The 26,577-nt window shown below is 49.2% G+C and overlaps 1 protein-coding gene across 4 annotated transcripts in view; it reads left to right on the top strand.

Moving 5' to 3' along the window:
* Positions 1-26,577, top strand: part of Mical2 (microtubule associated monooxygenase, calponin and LIM domain containing 2) — a 133,838-nt gene that overhangs the window by 68,054 nt on the left and 39,207 nt on the right. For all 4 annotated transcript variants that reach the window (XM_052714752.1, XM_052714751.1, XM_052714750.1 and 1 more), the window contains 5 exons: positions 13,258-13,465; positions 16,776-16,892; positions 18,984-19,085; positions 20,938-21,093; positions 24,877-24,977. In XM_052714752.1, the coding sequence (XP_052570712.1) occupies positions 13,258-13,465; positions 16,776-16,892; positions 18,984-19,085; positions 20,938-21,093; positions 24,877-24,977 (684 nt within the window). The remainder of the gene's footprint in view (positions 1-13,257; positions 13,466-16,775; positions 16,893-18,983; positions 19,086-20,937; positions 21,094-24,876; positions 24,978-26,577) is intronic.

Here is a 26,577-nt window from a genome sequence, read left to right as displayed (position 1 = left end):
TGGATAGATGGGTGGAGAGATGGATGGAGAGATGGATACATGGATGGAGGAATGGATGGATAGATAGATTTATGGATGGAGGAATAGGTATATAATAAAGCAAGGAAAGCAAAATCTAATTAAAGAATCTATGTGGTGAGTACTTTGATGTTATCTAAGATTGTTGACAATTTTCTTTTTGAAAAATGTTCATGTATTACCAAAAGTAATAGAAAGCTGTTAGAACAAAAAAAAGTAAGACAAAAAAAAAAAAAAAACCCCAACAGATTCTGAGACAGGTGAGATGGCTCAGTGGGGAAAGATGTTTGATGCCAAGCCAGGCTACCTGAGTTCAATCACCAGGACCCACAGGGTGGAAGGAGAGAACTGACTCCCACAAGCTGTCCTCTGACCTCCACATGTATGCTATGGTGCGTGCACTCTCTCCACTTCCCTCACAAACGCAACAATAATAAAGTATAAGAAAACCTTTTTTCAAAAAAAAAAAAAGCAAATGCTTGGAATATTTACAGACATTTAAAATACTATAAGAAATATAACTAGGCATGTTGATGTCCTATAATAGATGCCCTTTTTAAGTTAAAAAAAAATGAAAATGGTGAAGGAGAAGCAGGTGAGCAGGTGCCACGTGCGCATCCAGGCCATCACCACAGAAGAGCCGGGAGGGAGGGTGTGGTAGACACTGAAATCGGAGGGAAACTGGAACACAAGGTCACAAGGGGTCTGAAGGCCACAATGAGTTCTGATTTTGAGTTGTGAGAGCCACAGGAGTGGATGGTGACAAGCCGGGAGAGGCAAGGTCTCCCATTAGAAGGGCTATGGCTGATGTGTCGGGGAGAGGCTAGAAAGAGATACAGGAAGGAGCAGGGAGACCAGGTAGGACCCCGATGTCAGGGCAGGTAGGACTTGGAGAAGGTGGTAACACAGAAGAGACAAAAACTGGTTCGACCTGGATGTGTTTGAAAGAAGTCAACTGGTTTGCTGCCATGGGGGTGGGAGATGGGAGAGTGGGAGGGGGTGAGGGAGTGAGGGAGGGTTGGTGAGAAAGGAGCAGAATAGGCATAGAGTCTAGCACTAAAAAGCTGGAAGAGTCCCATAAGCATTTCCCAAGACAGCGATGGTCGAGGGAGGAACAGGTCTGGGGTAGGCTGTGAATCTGTGAGATGCTTATTAGAACAGCTGGAAATAATCAGCAGGCAGGAGCGCCACTACTGCGTTCTGAAACCTAGGGGAGTTACTGGTGATAGTTTTGCATATCATCAACATGTGAGTTGATGGTGAAGCCTACCAAGATCAAGCCTGAGGATCCACTCCATTGTAGCACGAGGAAGATGAGGGGAGCAGCCTGGGCATCTGAGCACCTGTGGGGTGGGTGGAAGACTCCATTTAAACAGCACAGGGATGCCATTCTCCCTCTCATCTGGCATTGTTCTAGAACCAATTCTCCTAAGGCAGGGTTTCATTCTATTCTGTCCCAACCAGGCAAAAGGAAGAATGGAGACCCCACCTGCTCCAGGACCCTCCAGGTCTGGCTCCTTCTCCCATGCCTACTTGGTTTCACCTTCTCTGCCTCTCTGAACCCCCAGCTCTAGCCCCATCCAGGCTCCCCACTGCTCTGCAGCCATCTCCCTCATTCTCATTCTTGCCATTTCTTCTGCCTCTCTAATTCCCCCAGCTCAGTTCTCCCATCACGTTCCATCTCCTGCATGGTCCTTCCTTGATCCAGTCACCCAATCCATGCCTTCTCCAACTTCCTTAACAGTGGTGGCTAGAACTCAACAACCTAGCACTCACTGTATCTGCCTCTCTTCTCTATTCCCAACTGGGCTATCAGTTTCCTGGGGCAAAGGACACAGTCCACAACCCTCTCACAAGTCCCTACACATCTCAGGTGTCAGGACAGTACTGTGAGCTCTCTCCTGGTTAATACTGTCTTTGACTTGGAAGAAGTAGTAGTAGCATGGTAACCTTGAGCCTGACCTCTAAGACCAGAGGTCATATTTTCACCCTTGTTTTACAGTTAGAATCCAGCACTCACTATTCCAAGTGACCATAGGCCCACATCAGCAGGCAGTGTGAGCAGTGCAGGCATGTGAACAGTGCAGGCAGTGTGAGCAGTGTGAGCAGTGCAGGCAGTGTGAGCTGTGCAGGCAGTGTGGGCAGTGCAGGCAGTGTGAGCAGTATAGGCAGTGTAGGGGGTGTGAGCAGTGCAGGCAGTATAGGCAGTGTGGGCAGTGTGAGCAGTGTGAGCAGTGCAGGCAGTGTAGGCAGTGTGAGCAGTGCAGACAGTGTGAGCAGTGCAGGCAGTGTGAGCAGTGCAGGCAGTGTGGGCAGTGCAGGCAGTGTAGGCAGTGTGAGCAGTGCAGGCAGTGTGAGCAGTGCAGGCAGTGTGAACAGTGTAGGCAGTGTAGGCAGTGCGGGCAGTGTGAGCAGCGCAGGCAGTGTGAGCAGTGCAGGCAGTGTGGGCAGTGTGGGCAGTGTGGGCAGTGTGAGCAGTGAAGGCAGTGTGAGCAGTGTGAGCAGTGTACGCAGTGCAGGCAGTGTGAGCAGTGTAGGCAGTGTAGGAGGTGTGGGCAGTGCAGGCAGTGTGAGCAGTGCAGGCAGTGTGAGCAGTATAGGCAGTGCGGGCAGTGTGAGCAGTGCGGGCAGTGTGAACAGTGTAGGCAGTGCAGGCAGTGTGAGCAGTGCGGGCAGTGTGAGCAGTGCGGGCAGTGTGGGCAGTGTGAGCAGTGTAGGCAGTGCAGGCAGTGTGGGCAGTGTGAGCAGTGCGGGCAGTGCGGGCAGTGTGAGCAGTGCGGGCAGTGTGGGCAGTGTGAGCAGTGTAGGCAGTGCAGGCAGTGTGGGCAGTGTGAGCAGTGCAGGCAGTGCGGGCAGTGTGAGCAGTGCAGGCAGTGTGAGCAGTGTGGCAGTGTGAGCAGTGAAGGCAGTGTGAGCAGTGTGAGCAGTGTAGGCAGTGCAGGCAGTGTGAGCAGTGAAGGCAGTGTAGGCAGTGTGAGCAGTGCAGGCAGTGTGGGCAGTGTGAGCAGTGCAGGCAGTGTGAGCAGTGTGAGCAGTGCAGGCAGTGTGAGCAGTGTAGGCAGTGTAGGCAGTGCGGGCATGGTGGGCAGTGCAGGCAGTGTAGGCAGTGTGAGCAGTGAAGGCAGTGTGAACAGTGTAGGCAGTGCAGGCAGTGTGAGCAGTGCAGGCAGTGTGGGCAGTGCAGGCAGTGTGGGCAGTGTGAGCAGTGAAGGCAGTGTGAGCAGTGTGAGCAGTACAGGCAGTGCAGGCGGTGTGGGCAGTGCGGGCAGTGTGAGCAGGCAGTGTGAGCAGTGTAGGCAGTGTAGGCAGTGCGGGCAGTGTGAGCAGTGCAGGCAGTGTGAGCAGTGCAGGCAGTGTGGGCAGTGCAGGCAGTGTAGGCAGTGTAGGAGATGTGGGCAGTGCAGGCAGTGTGAGCAGTGCAGGCAGTGTGAGCAGTATAGGCAGTGCGGGCAGTGTGAGCAGTGTGAGCAGTGCGGGCAGTGTGAACAGTGTAGACAGTGCAGGCAGTGTGAGCAGTGCGGGCAGTGTGGGCTGTGTGAGCAGTGTAGGCAGTGCGGGCAGTGTGGGCAGTGTGAGCAGTGCGGGCAGTGCGGGCAGTGTGAGCAGTGCAGGCAGTGTGGGCAGTGTGAGCAGTGCGGGCAGTGCGGGCAGTGTGAACAGTGCAGGCAGTGTGGGCAGTGTGAGCAGTGAAGGCAGTGTGAGCAGTGTGGCAGTGTGAGCAGTGAAGGCAGTGTGAGCAGTGTAGGCAGTGCAGGCAGTGTGAGCATTGAAGGCAGTGTGAGCAGTGTGAGCAGTATAGGCAGTGTAGGGGGTGTGGGCAGTGCAGGCAGTGTCAGCAGTGTGGGCAGTGTGAGCAGTGCGGGCAGTGTGAACAGTGTAGGCAGTGTAGGCAGTGTGAGCAGTGAAGGCAGTGTGGGCAGTGTGAGCAGTGTGGGCAGTGTGAGCAGTGAAGGCAGTGTGAGCAGTGTAGGCAGTGCAGGCAGTGTGAGCATTGAAGGCAGTGTGAGCAGTATAGGCAGTGTAGGGGGTGTGGGCAGTGCAGGCAGTGTCAGCAGTGCGGGCAGTGCGGGCAGTGTGAGCAGTGTGAGCAGTATAGGCAGTGCGGGCAGTGTGAGCAATGTAGGCAGTGCGGGCAGTGTGAGCAGTGCAGACAGTGTGAGCAGTGCAGTCAGTGTGAGCAGTGCAGGCAGTGCAGGCAGTGCGGGCAGTGTGAGCAGTGTGGGCAGTGTGATTAGTGTGAGCAGTGCAGGCAGTGTGAGCAGTGCAGGCAGTGTAGGCAGTGCGGGCAGTGTGGGCACTGTGGGCAGTGCAGGCAATGTGGGCACTGTGGGCAGTGCAGGCAATGTGAGCAATTAGGGCAGCTCCAGATCTTATTCTAGTCTTAATGCTACTGTTACCATTGCTCCTCTCAGCAGGGATGCACATGAGCCACAGTGACTCTCTGCTAGCAGGGGCTAAGGTGGCACATGTGCCCTGGCTTCAGGATCTTATACTTTAGGTGGGGAGATGCCATGAGGCCCGAATACCACTCCCCCAAAGATAGCCATAGGGGCAAGGACAGTACTTTCAACCCCTAGACCAGTGCTAGCTTGAGCATACTCATGAGGCTAAGGGAAGAATGTTTGCAAGTGGAGCTTCCCTGGCCCAGAACCTGGCTCCCTTCTTACCCTGTTGTGAGAGGAGGAGAGTACTGGACACTCCAGCCAGTGGGAGGGAGAGAGGGAATGGAATGTTTCTCTTGGAGGAAGTATTTCTCGAGGGGAAGCATGGTGATGGGAGAAAGCTAATGTGCCTGTGGATCTCTGTAGTTATTAAGTGGAGTGTGTTAGTCAGGATAGCTGGGTGGGAGAGCAATACAAGAGAGAGTTGGGGCTGAGGATGCCATTCTGTCGGTAGACTGTCTAGCAGATGTGAAGTCCTGGGTCCTATCTGTAGCACTGCATAATCTGGGTGTGGTGGCACACGTCTCTGATTCCAGCATTTGGTGGAGGTGGAGGCAGGAGAATCTGAGGTTCAAGGTCATCCTTGGTTATATATCAAATTCAACACCAGATTGGGCTACACGAAACTGGACTTGGGGAGGGGGGCGTGCAGAAGCAGTCAGGGCGTTGGATGGGGCAGGGTCCTACCAACAAAATGAGATTTAGCACCCTGCCAAAAATGGAGTGTGAAGTGTTTGTGAAGAGCCTTCCCTGGCCAGCCCTTTCAAGGACTTCTTCATGGCTGGGATCTTGGTGGCCATATCTCCCGTGAGGCTCCCTCCTTGTTGCTGTGCAAAATGATGCTATAAAGTCCCCCAGCTCCCACCATGAGCCCCCTCCCTGCAGGCATAAGGCAGGTGCCTTGGCTTCAAATACTTCATCCTATGATTATGAACAGGCTGGTTTTGCTTGCAGTCATCAGGTAACAGCCACGGACTTCCTGCCTGGGTTCAGATAAGTTGCTTGTCCCAACAGTCAGAGGCTGTGAAGCCACCCTAGGAAGTACACTGGCATGTCTCTGGCACCAGAGTGCTGCCCCAAAGAGCCAGCATGTCTGGAGGGCTATCATTGCCAAGGAGACCCAGCTCGCCTTAGAATCCTTGTGCTAGCTGATTGAAAACACTGCGTGCGGCACCTGTCCCCATGGCTTCCTGGGAGCTGCACAGGCTGAAGCTTCATCTGGCCTGGGAACTTCCTCCCTGGGAAAGCACAGTGGGGCACAGCCCTGTCCTCCTGTGCAGAAATTCCCTGTGAACCCAGGTTGAACTCTGGCTGCATTCATGTGGCCTCGGTGTAGGGAGAGAGGGAAGTGACCTCTGTCCATTCTCACTACTAAGTTCCTGTTAGTCAGGTTTTCCACTCAGGCAAGCCATTGAGAGCATAGGCCTGAGGTTAAATCCAAGCTTGACCATTTACCTGTTACATGGTCTTGGGAGGGATTTCTTGCCTTTTTTTTTTTTTACTCCCTCAAAATTGAGGACTGTGCTCATGACTTCCAAACTGAAGGGCAGAATATTCACAAATATTCCTTAGACCCCACCTTTAGCCCCTGGGCACGCTACTCACACAAGGAGGCACTGTGTGTGTGTGTGTGTGTGTGTGTGTGTGTGTGTGTGTGTGTGTGTGTGTGTGTAGGTGTGTATCCCCATGTGCTTTCGGAGGCCAGACAAGGTGTCTTACTCAATCACTTTCTGCCTTACTCCTTTGGGTCTCTCACTGAGCCTGGAGCTAGACTTGCAGCCAGCAGGCTCCAGTGACTTCATGTCTCTGCTCCCAACAGTGCTGGGGTCACAGGTGTGTGCGTAGCTACACCCAGCCTTTTGTTATGTTTTGTTTTGTTTTGTTTTTTAACATGGCTGCTAAGGATTTGAACTCAGATCCTCATGTGTGCACAGCAATTGCTCTTACCTGCTAAGCCACCTCTCAGGCCCTCGTTTAACCTTTCCACGCCTCTGTCACTCCATTTCTAAGGTGGGTGTGACGCTGACCCTTTCAAGGGACAGTTAGAGAGATGAGATGCAGGAAGTGGTCAGGGTGGCGGCCCACAGTAGAGAGTGCTGGCAGAGTGCATGTGAGCCGTTTTATACTTGGTTTCAGCTGAGGGCCTGGGCGGGCCAGCACCTATGCAGAGCAGACCCCTGTCTGCTGGCCGTTGCCAGTGCTCACAGCACCTCACCATAGCCCTGGCCCACACTGCAGCCAGGGAGAAGGGAGGGCGGAAGCAGAGAAGAAACAAAGACTGCAGACTGCCGGGCCCTGCACTAACCCTGGGTGCACTCAGTGATCCTTGCACATTCTGTGCTGGGTCGCAGTGTTCCCCTTGACTCATGGGCTAGGAGATGTGGTTGGAAGATGCACTGTGCCATCAAGAAATGAGTGAGCGGGCTGTGGGGATGGCTCGGTGTATGAAGTTCTTGCTGTGTAAGCGGGAGAACTGGAGTTCAGCTCTCCAGAACCCACCTGAGTGCTGGCTAGGTGTGGCAGCCCACCTGTAAGCTGGGCTCAGAGGCAGGGGTCTCCAGACCGGGAGCAGGCTGGCTAGCTAGACTAGCCTGTGTCTGTGAGCTCGGTGCCCACTTGAATAAGATGGAAAGTGACTGAGGAAGACTTCAGGCACACACACACACACACACACACACACACACACACACACACACGTGCCTACACCTACATAGGCGAACACACTTACACACCTATATATACAACACAAACACATGCAAAAAAAAAGAATTGGCAAGATGGCTCAGTGGGTAAGAACACTGGCTGCTCTCACAGGGGATCTGGGTTCAGTTCCCAGCATCCACATGGTAAGTCACAGCTGTATGGAACTCCAATTCCAAAAGATCCAACACCTTACGGCCTTCACAGGCACTTGCAGGCAAAACACTCATATACATAAAAATAAATAAAAGTTTAAAAGAGTCATGCTTTCAGGGCCCCATCTGAAGTGCAGCAAGAGTTCTGTGTGAGATTCCTGGCCGGGTACACTAGCTGTTGTCCTGACTCCGGCTCCTTGATAAATAGTCTGTTTTTTTCATGCAGTGTTTGTCTCTTGTTGAGAATGTGCAGGCCTGAACTCTGCCAAGCTTATCTTTACAGTGGATTTCCTGCTGCTGGTGGATCTGCCTGCTCCCCAATGAACAATAATTCACATCACCCAAGTGCAAAGATAATACTGATGTCCGTGATGTAGGTGGCCTTGGCAGACCCCTGCTCCTTCTGTCTGGGTGGGAATCTGCAAACATTAACCCTGGCTGGCATGCACCCAACATCCCTCTCATGGTCAGAAAGCCAGGACTGAGTTGGCGGGGAGTGGGTGGATGGGAAGTTCATTCATCCATCAGCTCTGTGTTGGGCCTCCTGTGCGTACCAGGCAGTGGATGAGCTCAGGCACACAGATAACACAGAGAGGATGGGGCAGTTCTTGGGGCCCAGCCAATGATAACATAAGAGCCTGTTCTGGGGCAACAGTAAGGACTGAGCCAGCAGGAGCATAGGAGGAGTGTGTGGCCTAATCTCGGAACTCAAGGAAGGCCTTTGGGCTGGCTCTCTCTCATTCTCTCTCTCTCTCTCTCTCTCTCTCTCTCTCTCTCTCTCTCTCTCTCTCTCTCTCTCTCTCTCTCTTTCTCTCTCACTGTGTGTGTGTGTGGTGCGTGCACGTTCCTGTGTGTGTGTATGTCTGTGTGTGTTCATGGTGTGTGTGTGTGTGTGCACAATCCTGTGTGTGTACTCATGTGTGTGTGTGTGTTTATTATGTGTGTGCATGTTTGTGTGTGTGTGTGCATTCATTGTGTGTGTTCATGGATGTGTGGTAGGTGCACATGTTTGCTCATGTGTGTGTATGGAGGGCAGAGGGCAGCCTTGAGAGTCACTCTTCAGGAGATATTTACCTTGTCTTTTGAGATAGGGTCTCTCATTGGCCTGAGACTCACCGTTTTAATTAGGCTGACTAGTCAGTGAGCCCAGAGATCCACCTGTCTCAAGCTCGCTGCCTCCCCACAGCTGTGTGACATCAAACACAACTCTCTCTTTCTGTCTCTGTCTCTCTGGCCCTCTCCCCACTCTCTTTTTTTTGCTCTTTCTCTTTAAAATGGGCTCTGGGCCTGAACATAGGTTCTCATGCTTGTGCAGAGTGAGCAATCGCTGACTGAGGCTGAGTTTTAACCAGAAGCTCTATCTATCGAAAGTCAGACCTAAGTGGCAATTGCTGGGTGGGTCTGTGGAAAGAGGAGGGTCCTTTGCCTCTGGGTTCAGTCTACTGGGCCACACTTGTCATCCAGAGCATCCTCTGACCACGGGCATCCCAGGAAGCCAGTGCTGCTCCTCTGCCCAGACACGTGGCTGCGTGGTGTTTGGCCACTTGTCAGGATACCAAGTCTCCATTCTAATCATAACTAGCACATTCCGAGGGGAACCGTCCTGCCCCCCACTGCCCCAGCCCCCCCCTTGTGCCAGCCGAGATTTTTCTTCCTTGATATAACTAAGCCCATTGGCATTTGCTTTGATTAAAATCATGGTATGACTGGCATCTCTGAGATTCCAGGCCCAAAATATGCAACAAAGCCTAGGATGATAGGAAGGCCAAACAAACATTCGCTGACAGGAACCCAGGTGCTGCCAAGAAGACTGGACATGAGTCCTGGCTAGTGTTTGTACACTCGAGGTACAACAGTCCCTGGCTGGAGAAGAGGTTTCCTGCCTTGTCTGGGTACCAGAGATGGGTTAGGCATGGTGAACAGAAACTGCAGAAGGCCTCTGTCCTCCTCACCCTCCATCCTCCAGCTGGCCCAGCTCTGGCCGTGGAGTGACAGAACTCACCAACGGGAAAAATGTGGTAACTGCAAAGACATGTAATGGGTCCAGACTTCGCCCAAAGCAAACCCCACAAGCCTGGGGTTTGGAGCCGGTTCTGAAATGACCGTCATTGTCTGGCTATGTGGAGCAAGAAGCTACATGGAGGGTGAGATAACGTACAGATCTGGGCTGAGGAAGCTGGTTTTCTCCAGGCACCTCTGTCCAGAGAGGAAGCCAGTCCCCCTCCCACTCCCCCCCTCCCCGCACTCCCCAAAGTCTCTGGGGGTGAGTCAAATCTCAGCAGTGACTTCATTTCCTCTAATTGGGTATCTACAAACTCTCTGGAAGGTTCCAGCCAGTAAACTACACTGATTGCAGTGTGGGAGCCTCTGATACACTTGATCGCCCTTTCCCTCCGGGACCCTGGCGGCCTAGGGAGTGACATGAGAGGATGGAGTATTTGCTCAGGAAGAGGGATGTGTTTCTAAGATAACATTTAATCCCAAGTAGAGGGAAGTTTCCAGATGTCTCTGCAGCATCCGTCAGTGAGCGAGAAGTGGGTGAAGGCCTCGCTTATTGACTTGCTGAACAGCTTCAGCTATTCGCACATACCCCACACCCCCATGTCCACCCCACCCACCCCGCACACACACTCACCTGTGAACTCCTGCCACTGCTGGGCTACCGCCATGCTTTCGGGTCTTACACAGCACTGAAGAAAATTAGATGTCAGTGTGACTATCTACATCACCATGTGCCTCCTCTTCTGTCCTAACAGACTGTGTCCTCTCTGGAGAAGGACATGGTCTTCTTCAACATGCATGACTTGGTATATGGGCCTTGTCTCTTCTTCACCCACGGCCCGGTGCCAAGAAAACCAATGCGTTTAAGACCTTCAGCATCTGGGTGCAGACTACTCTCCTCTTTTCTCACCCCTCACCCCTTTTTCTCCAAATGGGCTCCAGCGGCTGAGATGTTTGGTTTTCTCATTATTTCCATCAAACCAGAAGCAGGAGTGCATGGTAGACTTGGAAGCAAGACCATCTGGGTTTCGATCCTGGCTCTGCCCCCTTTCAATCTGACACCATGGACCAGTTAGTGACCTTGCAGTTCTGTGCCCTGCTTTTCCCATTTGGGAAATGGTCAGAATGAAAGTTCTCTTCTATGAGCAATAACAGTTCCTGAATTTGAGAAGTCAAGCACACGACTGTGAGTGAGTGCACCACAGATGTGGGCTACCATGATGATGAGGATGACACGGGAAGCCCCTCCTCTCCTGGCATTCTACCAGGCAGACTTAGCTTTTCTCTTTCTGAGCATGAAATAGATGAACCATAAGACATTGTAGTTCTTTATTTCAAAGTCCAGATTTACCCCATGGCCTGGGAGTCTCTAGAAACAGGTGTTAGTTTTCAGTAATAAGACTCCAACATTCAGGGCTGGAGAGATGGCTCAGTGGTTAGGAGCACTGGCTACTCTTTTGGAGGATCCAGGTTCAATTCCCAGCATCCATATGGTGCCTTGAAACCACCTGTAACTCCAGTTTCAAGCGCTCTGGTACCATCTCCTGGCCTCCATAGGCACTTAGGCAAACACCTGATGCACAAACATATCCACAGGCAAAACACCCATATGAATAATAAAATTTAAAACTTTGTAAAAAAAGAAATAATAATCCAACATTCATACCAATGTGTGGCATGCCTTTCTCTAATTACCACAATTTTTGTTTGTCTAACATTACCTAGAATTGGGTCCTGGGATTCTACCACTGGGAAGTTTTTATTTTTTTAATACTTATTTTACGTGTATATTTGAGTATCTGTGTGTATGTGTGTGTACCACGTGCAAACAGTGCCCATAGGGACTAGAAGAAGGCATCGGATGCCCTGGAACTAGTTACAGGTGGTTGTGAGCCATTGTGTGGGTGCTGGAAATTGAACTTGGGTCCTCTCGAAGAGCAGCCAATGCTCTTAACTGCTGAGTTATCGCCAGTCCATTTTGATTTTAGATAGGGTTTCACTGTTTTATTGTATGTAATATAACCAACATACTATAAGATTTATCCTACTAAAGGATATAACTATCACCACTGCCTAATTCCAGAACATTCTAAAAGGAAGCCATGTACCCGGTAGCATTCACTTCCCAATCTTCCCTTCCCTTTAACCTTATCACACCAATCTTTCTGTCTATACAGATTGCCTATTCTGCAGTTCAGACCCCCAAACCCAAATCAGCACCAGCTGGGTGTGGCAGCCCATCTGTAATTCCAGTGTTCAGAAAGCAGGTATCAGGGATCCCCAGAGCAAAAGCAGGATGGCTGACTAGACTATTCTGTATCAGCAAGCCCTAGGGTCACTTGAATAAGGGGGAACAATTGAGGAAGACTCCTGATGTCAACTTTGGGCCCCCACACACGTATACCTGCACCCACACATGCAAATACATATAGGCACCCCGATATCACACCTGTATCTTGCTTATCCATTAATTCATAGGCTCACAAGTTGTTTGCAATTTGGGGCTAATATGTATAATCCTTCCCTTGATGTTCATGGAGATGTCTTTGATTCTCTTGAGTCTATGTACCTAGGAGTGGGATGGCTGACTAATATGGTACCCCTGGGTTTAACTGATAGAGGAATTGCTATAGCAGACTGTTTGAAATCATTTGCACTAGCAAGATGGTGAACTTTGAGTATTTCCAGCTCCTGATTCTTGTGCCTCCATCAAATTAGAACCTTTACTAGCGACGAAAGAGTGGCCACTCACCTTGGCTTACTTTTGCATTTCTCTGATGACTAATAGTGTTGAGGTCTTTTTATCTACTTACTGACTCTTTGTATATCTTTACTGGGGGAAAAATGCTATCTAAGTTCTTTCTCGGGGCTTACTCAGGTATTTTAATTTATTTTTCATTTTAAGCTGTCAAATTTTTATGCATATTAATACAAGTACGTTATCAGGACTTATCAGTTATGTGGTTTGCAAATGTTTTCTCCCATCAGTGGGACAGTCTTCCCTTGTTTCCTTTCCTTTGCCAGGCTGGGGAGGGGGTGGGGTGAGACAGGCTGGCCTGGGCTCACAGGCGTGTGCCGCCCTAACTGTCTTCTTTTCACTTCCTGGGCAAAAATATCTTTTGAAACATCAGTTTTATTTTAAGATTTATTTTTATTTGTGTATGGGGGGGGTGTCAGATCTGTGTGCTGGTGCATGATGGGCGAGAGGAGGGTGTCAGATCCTCTGAGCTGGAATTACAGGTGGTTGTAAGCCGCCTGACATGGGTGCTGGGAATGGAACTCTGGCTTCTAGAAGAACAGAGAATGCTCTTAGCCACTGATCCATCTCTCCAGCCCCAGCACCGAAGTTTTTAATCTTGCTGAAATCCAGATGGTCAATATTTTCTCTTGTTGTTTGGCTCTTGGTCCTAAGGAACTATTGGCTAGCCTTCGGTCACAAGAATGATGTTCCACACACTTTCGCGACTCGGAAGCACTTCCTTCTTTTACTGTGTATTTATTTAGTGCTGCTGGGGACACGTAGCTCAGGGCCTTGCACATGCTAGGCTAGCGCCCTACAGCTGAACCACTTCCCCAGCCCAATATACTTCCCAAAGGTGATCCCATTGACAACAGCCCTCTGAAGAAAAGCAGCACTTCATAGATCCAGTTCACAGGAGAGGAAACTAAGAGGTGGTGTACCAGGGCTGGGATCAGATCTGGTTCCGCCTTACTCAGAACCTCCTACGTATCTTATGGTACCTTCTCCAAAAATCCCCTTCTGTGTCCTCCCAGGACTTGAACAGTGTCTAGTCTGTGATGGACCCACAGGGAACATACACTGGGTAGATAAATGACAGACCCTAGCAGATGCCCAGGATGACGTGGCTGGTGAGGTCGTACCTCAGTGATGGCACTGCCTGGACGCTCAAGGTTGCTAAGTGTCTCCTTCTCCTCCACAGTGTCTCATTGTCGGAGGAGGACCGTGTGGCTTGCGCACTGCCATTGAACTTGCCTACCTGGGAGCCAAAGTGGTTGTAGTGGAGAAGAGGGACACCTTCTCCCGGAACAATGTGCTGCACCTCTGGCCCTTTACCATCCACGACCTGCGCGGCCTAGGAGCCAAGAAGTTCTATGGGAAATTCTGTGCTGGTTCCATCGACCACATCAGTGAGTGGGGCTTGGGGTGGGGTACTTCATGAAGGTCCAGGTCTCACTGTGGGTGGACCCATCTTGTCATATATGGGAGCCCCCACTGGTCCTTGAGGATCCATACATCCAACTAACAGATGTTACCTGAAGGACTATGCATTAGTTACTTTGCTCTGCCTGTGGTCAAATGCTTCGCAGGAATCAACTTGAGGAGAGGTTTGTTCGGGCTCATGGTTTGAAGGGACACAGCCTATCATGTCAGGGAAGTCAAAAAGGCAAGCAGCTGCATGGCTGATAGCTCATACCTGGGCAGATCTGGAAATGATGAGCAGCCCAGCAGAAAGGCCAGGCTATAAGCATTAAGCTCCCCTCCTACCCCAGTGACTCACTTCTTCCAGCTAGGCCACATCTCCTAAAGGTCCTACAGTCTCCTAGAACAGTACCACTGGATGGGGATCAAATGTCAAAACACATGAGACTGTGAGGACATTTCACATTCAGACCATGAAGGCTACTTTGTGGGTTATTCTGGGCTCTGTGCTATATCCCATTGGTCACAGACTCTGGCACATACTGCTTGCCAAAAGACCTGTCTCCAGGGCCTAAGTGCTTGACACATAATAGATGAACAATAAACATCTGTTGAGTGGATGAATGAAATACAAAGCCCTGAGGTAAGCAGCCGAGTCTGTACGCTCCGGGAGTACACTAAGATTTTTGTCAGTAATAAAATGTGCTCTAATAGAGTGAGTCACATTCCCAGGAGGAATTTAAAGAGAGAACTCACAAAAGCTCTAACAGGGCCAGATGGTTGAGACTTCCTTGTGCAGAGGCATTTGGACATTGTGCTGCTAGTCCTGGGGAGCAGGGCAGGTGGCAGATGAGAGGAGTGATGTAATTGGATGTGTAATCTCTGACAGACTGCTTACCAGTGCTCCTGAGAGCTTTGACGAGAGAAGGCTGCATGGTGTGCCTTGGTGGAGGCTGGGAAGGGAAGTTGAGGATGTAGACCTGATGCTGGGCAGTCTCTGAATGCCCCTGTGGAGTATGGCTCCTGTTCTGCCATTGGTCACTCCTGGCATCTTGAGGCAAGATCTGTGCATACCAGCTTTGGAGAGATAGCCTCCCTCCTCCTCTGAGCTTCGCAGGGAAGAGGTCTCTAGCCATCATCTCTATTACAGTGGGACTTATGGAAGTCAGGCAGGTCACATGGGAATCAAGTGAATTAAACACAAAGTATGTCTCTTTTATTTCTTCCTTACTTGGTTAAAATTCCTTACCTTCCTCAGACCTCGATTTTATCTCCTATAAAACAGGATTAATCTTGTCTCCTTGAATTGCTAAGGGTACCTGGGGTCAAGTTTGTAACATGGTAGCACTATATCTGCTGTGTAGTAAGGACTAAAGTGCTTTGTGGCATATAGTAAACAGGGTGCCATGTGTGGTCCTCAAACCTAAGAACCTTGTACATTTCCATGGGGATGGGTGAGAAGGGAGCCCAAAGAGCCATGTCCATATGAGACCAGAATTGATGGGAAAAGTGAGTGGGGTGTGGGTGGGACTGGAGAGAATTATCAGCTGCTAAGGGTATAATTTATTCAGACACAGAAGAATTTACCAGCAGCAGCCCCAGAGTTTATTCCCACTTTGGGATGAGAAAATTCCAGGAGTCCAATGGAAAGAAATTTGTATTTGCCCAGAAAGCCACAGCATGAGCTGGCGGGATGCTCTGACCCACCCAGAGAAGAAGGTCTGTTGGTTAGAATGTGGAGCACAGCTTTGAGCACAGTGCTAAGAGGATGTGGCATCGTCAAGGCAAGTCCTGTTAGAATGGAGGTGGGAACTTATAGAGCACCCACTGTGTACTGGAAGCCAGGGACCTCGACAATGTGAGTAAGGTGTGGCCAAGCCTCCCCTGGAAGGACTGTCTCCTTAGCAGGTTGTGGCCTGGGCTCTCTAAACCCAGCTGTCTGGCTTCTGCTCAGACTGTGGGCGGTCTCCAGCCACAGCTGCGCCCTCAGGTTCAGCATTGCTCAGCACTTCTCTTTAGTACTGTGTTAGAACGCTCCACTCCCCACCCCTGTTCTTCCAGCCCTAGGATCTTAGCAGCGGTCTGTGTCCTATGCCTGATGAAGAGAGGTCATTGGCCTGCCCCTTACACACTTATCTTCCTTTCTTAGCGCCCCCAGGACAGAAACAGAGCTAGCCCACCTTCCAACTCTGATCCCTCTTGGATTTCTCTCCTCCTTCTTCCCCCTTCCCCATCACCAGTCTTCCTGCTCCTCACCCTGGACCCTGCCTTCTGTGGGGACCCCATTATTGTTCCTTAGCTCAAAGGGTTTGTTCTAGAAGAGGAAGTGTGGACTGTCTGTCTGTCCATTCATACTCCTCCCATGGTTGTCTGCTTCCTTTCTGTTGCCACACTAAAGAGATTTTTACCCAGCAGCTTCCTGGCTCCGGGGTGCCCTGGCCTCATGTGGCCCTCATTGTTCTCAGTCTGTCCAGCGAATCTGATGCTCCCAATTGCTCCTCTCTTGCAGCCCCAGTCCAAGCCCCGGCATTCTGTCCATCTGCTTCCTCCATTAGACAGCATGTGCCATCTTCCTGTGACTAAAATGGCACCTGGCACATTGTGGGTGCTCAGTGAATATTAAATGAGCTACGCCCACTCAATACAGAGACGCCCACAGCAAGTTTACAACTTCTCACTGTGCAGAAAAATAGTTGGAGGCATGCCCATTTGTGCTGAGCGGTGGGGGACAAACAAGGTTGCGCTCACTGAAGGCATCTGACATGGTAAAAAGTGGAGAGCATTGAGCACAGTTGGTGGGGAGAATTCCCTGCCTTGCCCCTTCCCGTTGGAGATGGAGGAGCTTTGAGCATGGGCTGCATCCAATGAGCCCTTTGATCTCTGACTTCCCTTATGGCCCCTGACTCTCACTGTCTCCTCCTCTCTCCATCTTTATCTCATCCGATCAGAGCCCGGCTCAGCAAAGGTGAAGGAAGGACAGACAGCTCTTCCTACTTAGAACAGCCTGGTACAGCTAGAGCCAAGCTGTCGGGTCAGACTGAACTGGCTCCGCTCCGCTTTTTGCTTCTGTGTGGCCCTGGGCAGTCACTTGACTTTATCAAGTCTCAAAATCTCCTCTATTAAATGAAAATAAGAAGGTTCCCCAAAGGCCGCTGTGTGGGATGAATGAAAAGACCTGAGTGCTTGGTGCAAACTCAGCTGATACGGTGAGCCACACCTGCCTGGTACTCACATCCAGGTGGTGCTCAAGCATTGCTCCTGACAGTCCTCTCTCTCCCTTCCCTTCCTTCCTGACAGGTATCCGTCAACTGCAGCTCATCCTGTTCAAGGTGGCCCTGATGTTGGGAGTGGAAATCCACGTGAATGTGGAATTCGTGAGGGTTCTAGAGCCTCCTGAAGACCAAGAAAATCAAAGTACAGTGTGATTCTCCTTCCCTGCCTTGAAGGCAGATACTCCAAGCGGGCAGCAGTGCTGGTAGCTTTCAGAGGCTATCTCTGCAAGTTATTTTTGCTGGGAGCTGTTTGGCATACTTCCACTGACAAATACTTTACCTTTTTTGACCATTTCTGTGGCTTTGGGCTTATTCTTCAGCTCCCGACAAGGGCGGGGGTGATGGTGGAAATACTATGTGCGCCATGAAGCCTATAATTTGGTTACTCAGCCCCTAGGAAGATGCAGCTTTGACAAACGACATCCGGCCAGTGGCAGGAAAGAAGACAGACCTGGTAGTGTAATAAAGTTCACACAAGCTTCAGCATGTGTGTGCCAGTCCGCACACAGATGGGTGGATGTGCCTGCTGTGCCCGCAAAATATTTTAAAATACAGTAAAGAAATTGAGACTTCTAGAACAGCTGTAAAACAAAGGCCGTAGATATTTCTTGGAATACATATGTCTTAGGGTTTTGTTGCTGTGAAGAGACAGCCTGGCCACAGCAACTCTTATAAAGGAAAACATTTCACTGGGGCTTGCTTGCAGTTAGAGGTTTAGTCCATTATCATCATGGCGGGAAGCAAGGCAGCATGCAGGCAGTCATGGTGCTGGAGAGGTAGCTGAGAGTTCTACATCTCCATCAGCAGATAGCAGGAAGAGAAAGTCACTGGGACTGGCTTGAGTTTCCAAAACCTCAAAGCCCACTCTAGTGACACACTTCCTCCAAGGCCACACCTCCCAATAGTGCCACTCCCTAAGGGCCTATGGGGGTTATTTTCATTCAAACCACCACAACATATGTATTATTCCTGAGATAGTCTTATGTAGTCCATACTGACCTCAAACTCGCTATGTTGCCAAAGATGACCCTTGAACTTCTTTCTGAATGCTAGGATTACAGGTATTGCAGGTACGCCATCATACCTAGCAGTATTTTTAATTTTATTGAGTTTTAATTTATAGACCATAAAATGTCTTGATAATACTCTTCTTTCTTATTATGCATACTTAAATTCTGATATTTTAACTGAACATGGTGGTACATACCTATAATCCCAGCACTGAGGCAAGATGGTTGTGGGTTCAAGGCCAACCTGGGCTACATACTGAGAACCTACCTTATAAAAAAAATAGAAAAAAAGGAAATCAAATTCTGATCTCTTTTACACACCATAGACATGGAATTTGTCATCCAGGTTTTATATCTTACTATCATTATTGCCTCTTGCCTTGGAAATGCTGAGTTTTGAGACAGTGTGTATTGGAGGCTTTGCTGTTTCCCATGGAATTTCTCCTGGCCTCAGCCTAGTATATTTGACAATTTGGGGAGGATTTCCTTGCTTTTCTAACAAGACACTATCATTTGGGACACTCAGAGACTGTGTGCTCCTGTTGAAACGTCTCTGCTGGGTAGTCGGTCCTAATTCTGAGGACCCAGCCAGGCTTGCCCTGAGAGTGTGTTTCGACAAGCAGCAAACCCTTGGAGCAAGAAGCAGAAATGCGAAGTGGCTTCCCAGCATCTCCCACACCCCCTGGGACCTGCTTGACAATGAGAAGCCATTGAATATGGGCCGAATACGGGTGAATCTGGTGTGATATAGCAGGGACCAGGCAGCCTGGTTTGAGATTGCTGAAGGTTAGCATCCTAGCACAGTTCAGTCAGACCAGGCGTGGAGCTGGCAGTTCCTTTTAGCTTTGTGCTGGATTGCACTGATACAAAACCACAGAGAACCTAGATATGGACTGTCCAGGGGTGCCTAGCTGCGGCCTGGGAACCACATGCTTCCCAAGATAATTATGAATATGGCCAAAGAGGAAATAGTAAGTTTATTAAAATATTATGGGAGCTTTTTGACATTAAAAAAGCCTCAATTGCACAGTTCTCAACCATGAACCTTGTAGATGACAGCATTGTGTCACAGTGTCAAGAGGCTGTATATACCTGATGCCTGGGCCTTTCTTAGGGAGACTCCATTGGGTCATTATCCATTTCTCATGGCCAGCAGGGAGGGGTGGCATCACTCTCTCAGCCTGCCTCTGTCAGCTCATCTAATAGTCTCTCTGCCCCGGTAGAAGTCGGCTGGCGGGCAGAATTCCTCCCTGCAGACCACGCCCTGTCTGACTTTGAGTTTGACGTCATCGTTGGTGCTGACGGCCATAGGAACACTCTGGAAGGTGAGGATTCTTCTTCGGGGCTAGAGCTGAGAGATAATGAGGGGAACCAGAGAAGGGTGATCAAGATGGCAGATGCTTTGGCTAAGAGTAGAGGTCAGTCTGTTCTGTCCTGCCTGAGGCTGAGCGTGTGAGGATGGCCATTCCACTTTCCCTCTCGCGCTGGACCTAAGCATCCCCAAATGAGAATATGGGTAGCAGAACCTCTCAGAGCACAGAGGCAAGGAGTGGGGGAGGGCTTTTCTGTGAAAATGCTTCTTAAAGGGAGGACACTGTGGGAAAAGTCAACACAAACTCACTGAGCACCTGCTGCTGTGTTAGCCAAGGTACTCTCCTCTCACCTCATCTAAAGCAAACATCTCAAGATTTTAATGGCATCCGCTCATGTTCAAGTACTCTCCCAATCAACAGTGGGGCCCTCTTCATAACTCTTAAGCACACCCACTGCCGGGCAGCTAGGAAAACTGTCAGGATTCAAAGCCATGCTTCTCTGAGTGCAGCAGACAGGCTTCATGTACTCATTTATACTGAAAATGTTGTCTGAGACTATGGTTGAAAAACAGCATGGTACCAGTGGCATCTCTTAGAGTAGGGGGAGTTGTGGTTTCTGAATTTGCCCCTGTCAAGGGTCCCAAGCTGAAGATGCATGGCTGGGAAAACTCATTCTCTGAGGATAGAATGCACGGACTGAAATAAGTCTGATCTCAGAAAATTCTGAATGTGTGGTCCTCCAGCTCAGGCCTCTCCTGTCTGCCCCTCACTCTGCCAAGTCTCTACTTGCCCTGCCCCCACTCCTGTACCCATCTTCTCACAGCAATATCTGTCAGGGCACTTAAATCTGCCAGTGTGAATACATGTATGATTTGTGGGATTGCTCTGGTGGTTTGGGAAAAATACGGGTCAGAATACTTGAAAGCCTCGGGTCTATGCTCAGCCTGCTATAGGTTGAACCCTCCTATATCAATCACTAATCAAGAAAATGCCACCACAGATGTACCCCCAGGCCAGTCTGATGGGGGGCTATTCATCCGTTGAGATTCCTTCTTCCCAGGTATGTCTAGGTTTATGTCAAGACGTAAACCAGCCAGCGTACATCCTAGGCACCAGCTCCTGGGAACTAGTGTACTGGTTTCCTTTGCTAGGCCTTGATGTTGCCTTCAGAAGCACCATCCCGGCTCTGCCTTCATCTATATGGAGCATCTCCCGCAGTGTGTATGTGTGTCCAGCTTTCCCTGTGAATAAAGACGTCAGCCATGTTACAGCAGAGGACCCATTCTACTCCAGTAGACCTCATCTTAACTAAGCACATCTATAATGACCCCATCTCCATTGTCACATACAGAGACACCAAGGGTTAGGACTTCACCACATATATGTGGTGGGGAAATGACAATGCAATACGACCCATAACAACGAAGATATAAAGAAAATGTTTTAGCATCCCTGTCCTATGGGAGTTCAGTCTAATCCTATTTTTCAAAAGGTTTTCTTCTCCATTTAAAATGCTAACAAAATCATTTGACTCATGGAAGGCTCCAATGCCAAAGCGTCTTAAGTGTTCAGTGACATACTCAGAGTGTTTACAGAGGGCTGAGCTCTACGGTAGCCTCCTGCACAGATCATTTTGGCCACTGGCCTGTGGATATGTAAGCAGCCCATATGGTCCAACAGTATAGGAAAGAACAGAGCCACACTGACTTCAAAATGCCTCTTGCGGGAACAAGCCTGGTGCCTCTGCCTGCTCCAGAGCCCCTGTCCCCCTTGTCTGTGGGGCACTGAGAAGTGTCCTCAGCAATGTTGTCTGAGTTCCCACCCAACCTAGAGGACTGACCCATCTATCCTTTCCCTTCTGCAGGGTTCAGGAGGAAGGAGTTCCGAGGGAAGCTGGCCATTGCCATCACTGCCAACTTCATAAACAGGAACAGCACGGCCGAGGCCAAGGTGGAGGAGATCAGTGGCGTGGCCTTCATCTTCAACCAGAAGTTCTTTCAGGACCTTAAAGAAGAAACAGGTAGGCTGGAGAGATGGCTCAGAGGTTAAGAGCACCAGCAGCTCTTTCAGAGGTCCTGAGTTCAAATCCCAGAACCCACATGATGGCTCACAACCATCTATAATGAGATCTGGTGCCCTTTTCTGGGATGTAGGAATATATGCAGACAGAATATTGTATACATAATAAATAAATAAATCTTTTTTTTAAAAAAAAAAGGAAAAACAGTTAAGACTTCACATCTCTAAACCAGACCCTATTCACAGTTGCTGTGAGTGTGCGTGTGTGTGTGTGTGTGTGTGTGTGTGTGTGTGTGTGCGTGCATATGTATGCATGTGTGAACACATGTGTGGGGGTCAGATGACAACCTCAACCATCATTCTTCAGATGCTGTCCACTTTTTTTTTCCTGAGAAAAAGCCTCACTGACCTAATGCTTGACAAGTAGGCTAGGTTGAATGGCCAATGAGCCCCAGGTGTCTGTTTCTGTGAAACATTGGGGTTACAATACCATGGCGGCCTTCCCCCAACTCGTGGATTCTGGGAATCAAATTCCATTCTGCAATATTTGCCCAGCATACATTTTTCTGACTAAGCCATCTCCCTAGTCCCTTGTCCAAGATTTCCAAACTGTTCACGGGGCCCACTGGCTTCCAGGGGTCACTGGGACTGGAGTCTGGGAGCAAAGATTTCTCTCAGTACAGTGAATGTCCAGAGGCCCTTCAAGGAAAAGAGGGAATCTTGAGAGAATGTTCTGAATGTTGTGTGTGGAAATAGATTATAGAATTTACTGATGGGCATTTACTGAGTGTCTGTTGTTCACTGGTGCTCATCATTGTGGAATACAAAGTCAATGTTAGCCCCACCCCTCCCTATCCAAAGAGGGTACCCACATAAAGTGCTATAACAAGAGGTAGTTGGAAAGGCTGTGCCTAATTCAGCATGAGATGCTGGGGGCATTCTGAGGAGAGAGCCTATAGTCTGAGGGGAGAACCTGAAGATTCCCAGGTGCTTTGTGCAGCACATCAAATGCCTTTCCCTATGAGACAAGATAAGGACCCCACACATGCTATGGATAATTGATTGATAAATAAAGTGCTGATTAGCCAATAGCCAGGCAGGAAGTATAGGCGGGACAAGGAGAGAGGAGAATTCTGGGAAATGGAAGGCTGAGGAGGCAGGGAGACGCTGCCAGCCACTGCCACCATCCACCATGAGAAACAGATGTAAAGTACCAATAAACCATGAGCCACGTGGCAAGGTATAGATTTATAGAAATGGGTTAATTTAAGATATAAAAACTAAATAGCAAGAAGCCTGCCAAGGCCATACAGTTTATAAGTAATATAAGTCTCTGTGTGTGTGTGCTTGGGTCTGAGTGGCTGCGGGACTGGAAGGTGAGAGAGATTTGTCCTGACCGTGGGCCAGGCAGGACCAGGAAAACTTCAGCTACAAATGGCACCCAACATGGGGCCAACCAGATCAGCAATCCAAGACTTAGATTCTTTGGGGCCAGAAAGCCAGTAAATGAGCAACAGGTGCTCATAAGGGTAAGAGGAGAAGCAAAGAGAAATTGGCTTTCTTTATAACCTGACCAAAAATGCACACTGTTCCTTGAAAAAGCAGTGCAATGATAATGTTAAATTAAGGCCTCTATTCTTACCAGGCATGGGGGCATATGCCTGTAACCTCAACATTTGGAAGGTAGAGGCAGGAAAACTAGATGTTCAAGGCTAGCACCAGCTACATAATAGTTTTGAGGCCAGCCTCAACTCTAGGAGTCCCTGTCTATAAAAGAAGTAAATTATGAATACTCTCCTACGGCCCAGTCTGCACTGGTCTATTGACACTTCCTGTCAGAGCCACCTGCACACTTATTTCACGTGGCTCCAGTTCTGATCAATGTATCCATACTTTTTCTTCTCCCTTTCTGAGCACATTGTAAATATTGCCTACGTTTCTCATTTTCTAATTCAACATCACATCTTAAATATAGTCCTGATGGTAGGTTTGGGGGACTGTGGCATCTCTTGGCATCCAAGCCTGAGGACTGTGGATGACCCGTGGCTTTGGTATTATCTCTGAGATGGGAATGGTTTTCTGTGTTCAGGGGGTCAAAGGGAGGAAAAAAACTCAAAAGGATCATGTTTCATGGTACACTGAGATGACAGGACATTCAGGTTTCAATGTCCTTTGGCAAGGGCTGTGATTTCACAATGCAGCCATGGACATGCATTGTCTACGGCTGGTTCCACTGTATTTGTAACAAAGACCCTGTGACCCACAAAGACACACATGTTCACTTAAACTTTAACTCCATCTCCCATGAGTTTCCTATTGTGGTACCACTTTCCATGGAATCATTTTCTATAAGGTTCATCCTCTAGGAGTGGGCCAAGTTGCTGAGCCAGGCTCTGCCTCTTGCTGGTCACAATAGTATTTGCCATCTTATGTCCCTCTGAGCCTCCACAATTTATTATTACAAGTTTTAATATTTCCTTTCCAGAGTATTATATCCTTTGAATGATTTAATACTTAATTTTCCAGCCCTTCCTTCCCCTTAGAAACAAAGAAAATAAATACCCAAACCACCAAATAGGGACTATGATAGGACATTGTGTGTGTTTCTCCAAAGCTTTCATGAGCTTCCTTTAAACTTGGCCATTGTTACACCGTAAGTCATTGTCTCACATCAGTGACAGCAATGAATTTCCTTTGATTCTCTTGGGGGCCTTCTGCATGCATGGCTGTTTCCTATTTTACTGTAATAATAAGGGTGTTGCTATGGTTACCCAGCACACCTTGTGTGGGTGTTTTGAGGTCACTGTGTGCCTTTTGCTTCCCTTCACATAAACTAAGCCAGAGGGTCTCATGTTCTAGTGATCGTTAAAGTCAACCAGGGAGCTTAAGATGTAAGGTGTTGGCCCTACCCCCAGTTTCTAATTTAGCAGCCCTGACAATTTGACTTTCTATTAAGTTCTCAGGTGAAGCCAGTGGCTCTGGCTGAGCCTCCTGGCATCCCTTTGAGAACACAGAGCCAAGTGATCATCTCACAACATGATCTTAAGTACAGAATCCTATTATGTACATATGTTGCTGTCCATGGAAAGGACAAAAGATGAGGTCTAGGGCTGGGGAGATGGCTCCACTGAGGATCTGAATTCAATTCCCAGGACCCACGCAAAAATGTTGGGTGTGGTAGTATATGTTTTTCATTCCAGCTCTAGGGCATGGAGACAGGAGCATCCCTGAGACTTACTGGCTGGCCAGTCTAGTCTAGTTGCTGAGCTTTGGGTCAATGGTAGACCCTGTCTCAAGGAGGCAGGTACCTGAAAAATGATACCTGAGGTTGTCTTCTGGCCTACACATAGGCACAGGCACACACCCATATACCAGGATGCAATCTAGGCCTTTAACCTAGAGCTATTGTTCTGTTGACCTGGGTTTTCTCATGCAAGCGAGGACATGATAGACATACTTTGTGGAGTAGACAGTGGACGTGGCCTGAGCATTCATGGTCCTGTCCAGCACTTCCTATAACACTTTCTGTCTAGCTTTAACTTAGGAATACTGGACACCTGTGGTCGTTTCTGCTGTTTGGTTGCTTTGTTTTTGAACATGTCTTTGTGCAATCAGAAAAACTAGCTGCTTTGGTCTGGGTGACTTCTGGTCCTCTCTTCTACCTTCTCCAGCCTGCTAAGTCTTTCCTGTTTCTCTTATATGCATCTTCTGCACATACATAATGAGAGCTGGAATGAAGCAAGGTGCAGGTTGGTAAACTGAGTCTGAATGTTTCTCCTTCCAGGGATTGATCTCGAGAACATTGTTTACTACAAGGACTGTACCCACTACTTTGTCATGACGGCCAAGAAACAGAGCCTGCTGGACAAAGGCGTCATCATTAATGTACGTACCTGTAGACCGTGATTTCTCTCCTGTCTTCCCCCGGGCAGCATGGACTGGCAGTATCAGCAGATGTGAGAGAAGATACTGTCCTGCTAGAACCCATGCGAGCGGGGAAGGGAAAGAGAAACCATGGGGCACCTTCTTTGTCTTTGACCTTGTGTGACTACCCATCCACACAGATATGTTTCAAACATGATGGGGTGGGAGACCTTTGCCCAGAATATGATCAGCTGAATCTTTTCCTTCCGCAAATGTCATCCTTCATTTGGCCCCACTCCTTCCCTAGGAGGTCAGTTACCAGAGATGGGGACTCCTTGTCCTTGTGGAACATAGAGATGCCATCACTTGGGAGTCTCACACTGTGCCCTTTGTCGGAGGGGCACACTCACTGTTTGTGCCATCAGAGATGAGCAGAGACCCAGTTCTCCCATGAGCTAATTCAGGATGGTGGTCAAGATTTTGATTTTTTTTTCTGAATCTCAGTCTTACATCTATAAAGTTGAATAACCCCTGTAAATCTTCTGAAAAGGGTTCTTGAGACGTGACTGTGTGTGGGCGGGGGATGCCTGAGGAATGCACACACATGTATATATGTATATATATGTATGCACACACATCATGCTTAGCACAGTGCCTGGTAGACTGGTTTTCAGGGTTCTTCACCCCCAGCCTTGTTTGGACACTTGTTCTGTCCTGTTGGCTCTTTGGTTTCTCTCCATGGCTTTGCTTCTTGCTTTATTTATTTATTTATTCTTGTTCTGAAATAATCTCTTGCTGTATAACCCAGGCTGCCCTCAAACTCTCCATCCTCTTGCCTCAGCCTCCCAAGGGCTGAGACTGCAGGCATGCACACCATGTCTAGCCTACATCATCAAGTATAAAGAAAGAACGGGGTGGGTGCCCTCTTCTGACCCCTATGGGTACTTGCATGCATGTGGCATATACTTCCGTAGACACACACATATGGATGAATAAAAATGAGAAGGGGAGGTGGGGAGGATGAGGTGGTCAGGCCCCACCCTTCTAGAGCTCCTGTGTTCACTGCTTCAAGACAAGGATCTCACAGCCCCAGGTCAGCTGCCTCCAGGTCCTGTCCCAGGCTGGAAACTACAGTGTGCCTATCTTCTCACCAGCTTGTACTGGCATCTGGCCTGGAAGCATGAGTAACCCAGGCCTCCCCTGGGCCTCCTCCACCTTGACTGGGGCCTCTGCTGAAAGCATGGGTTGTGGGCAGAGGCTGTGGGTAGGCAGATGAGGGCTAGCCCCCCACACACCCCCACGTACACACACCAGCTGTGTGAGCACTGGGCTTCCACATCTGCCAGCTCACAGCTAGGTAGTCAGTCTGGAGATATGATGTCCTCTTCTTCCCTCAGGTGTGCTGGTGTGGCTTCTTTCAGTCCTCTCTTGGGCAAATACTGGGTACATTCTCTGAGGAAATATTAGAATTTTCAAAATAGAATATTAGAAATCACAGCTTCACAAGAAATAGAAACAGAAGGTCACTCTGGATATAGGGGAGGCTGTATATCTTGGGACCTATAGATGTGCCCATGCTGGCATCTTGGATGGGTCCAGTTGGCATCTCATCCTATGGCAC

This window comes from Peromyscus californicus, unplaced genomic scaffold (genome assembly GCF_007827085.1).
Source record: "Peromyscus californicus insignis strain IS unplaced genomic scaffold, ASM782708v3 Scaffold_4__1_contigs__length_199733344, whole genome shotgun sequence".
NCBI lineage: Eukaryota > Metazoa > Chordata > Mammalia > Rodentia > Cricetidae > Peromyscus > Peromyscus californicus.
This window is presented reverse-complemented; position numbering and strand designations above follow the sequence as displayed.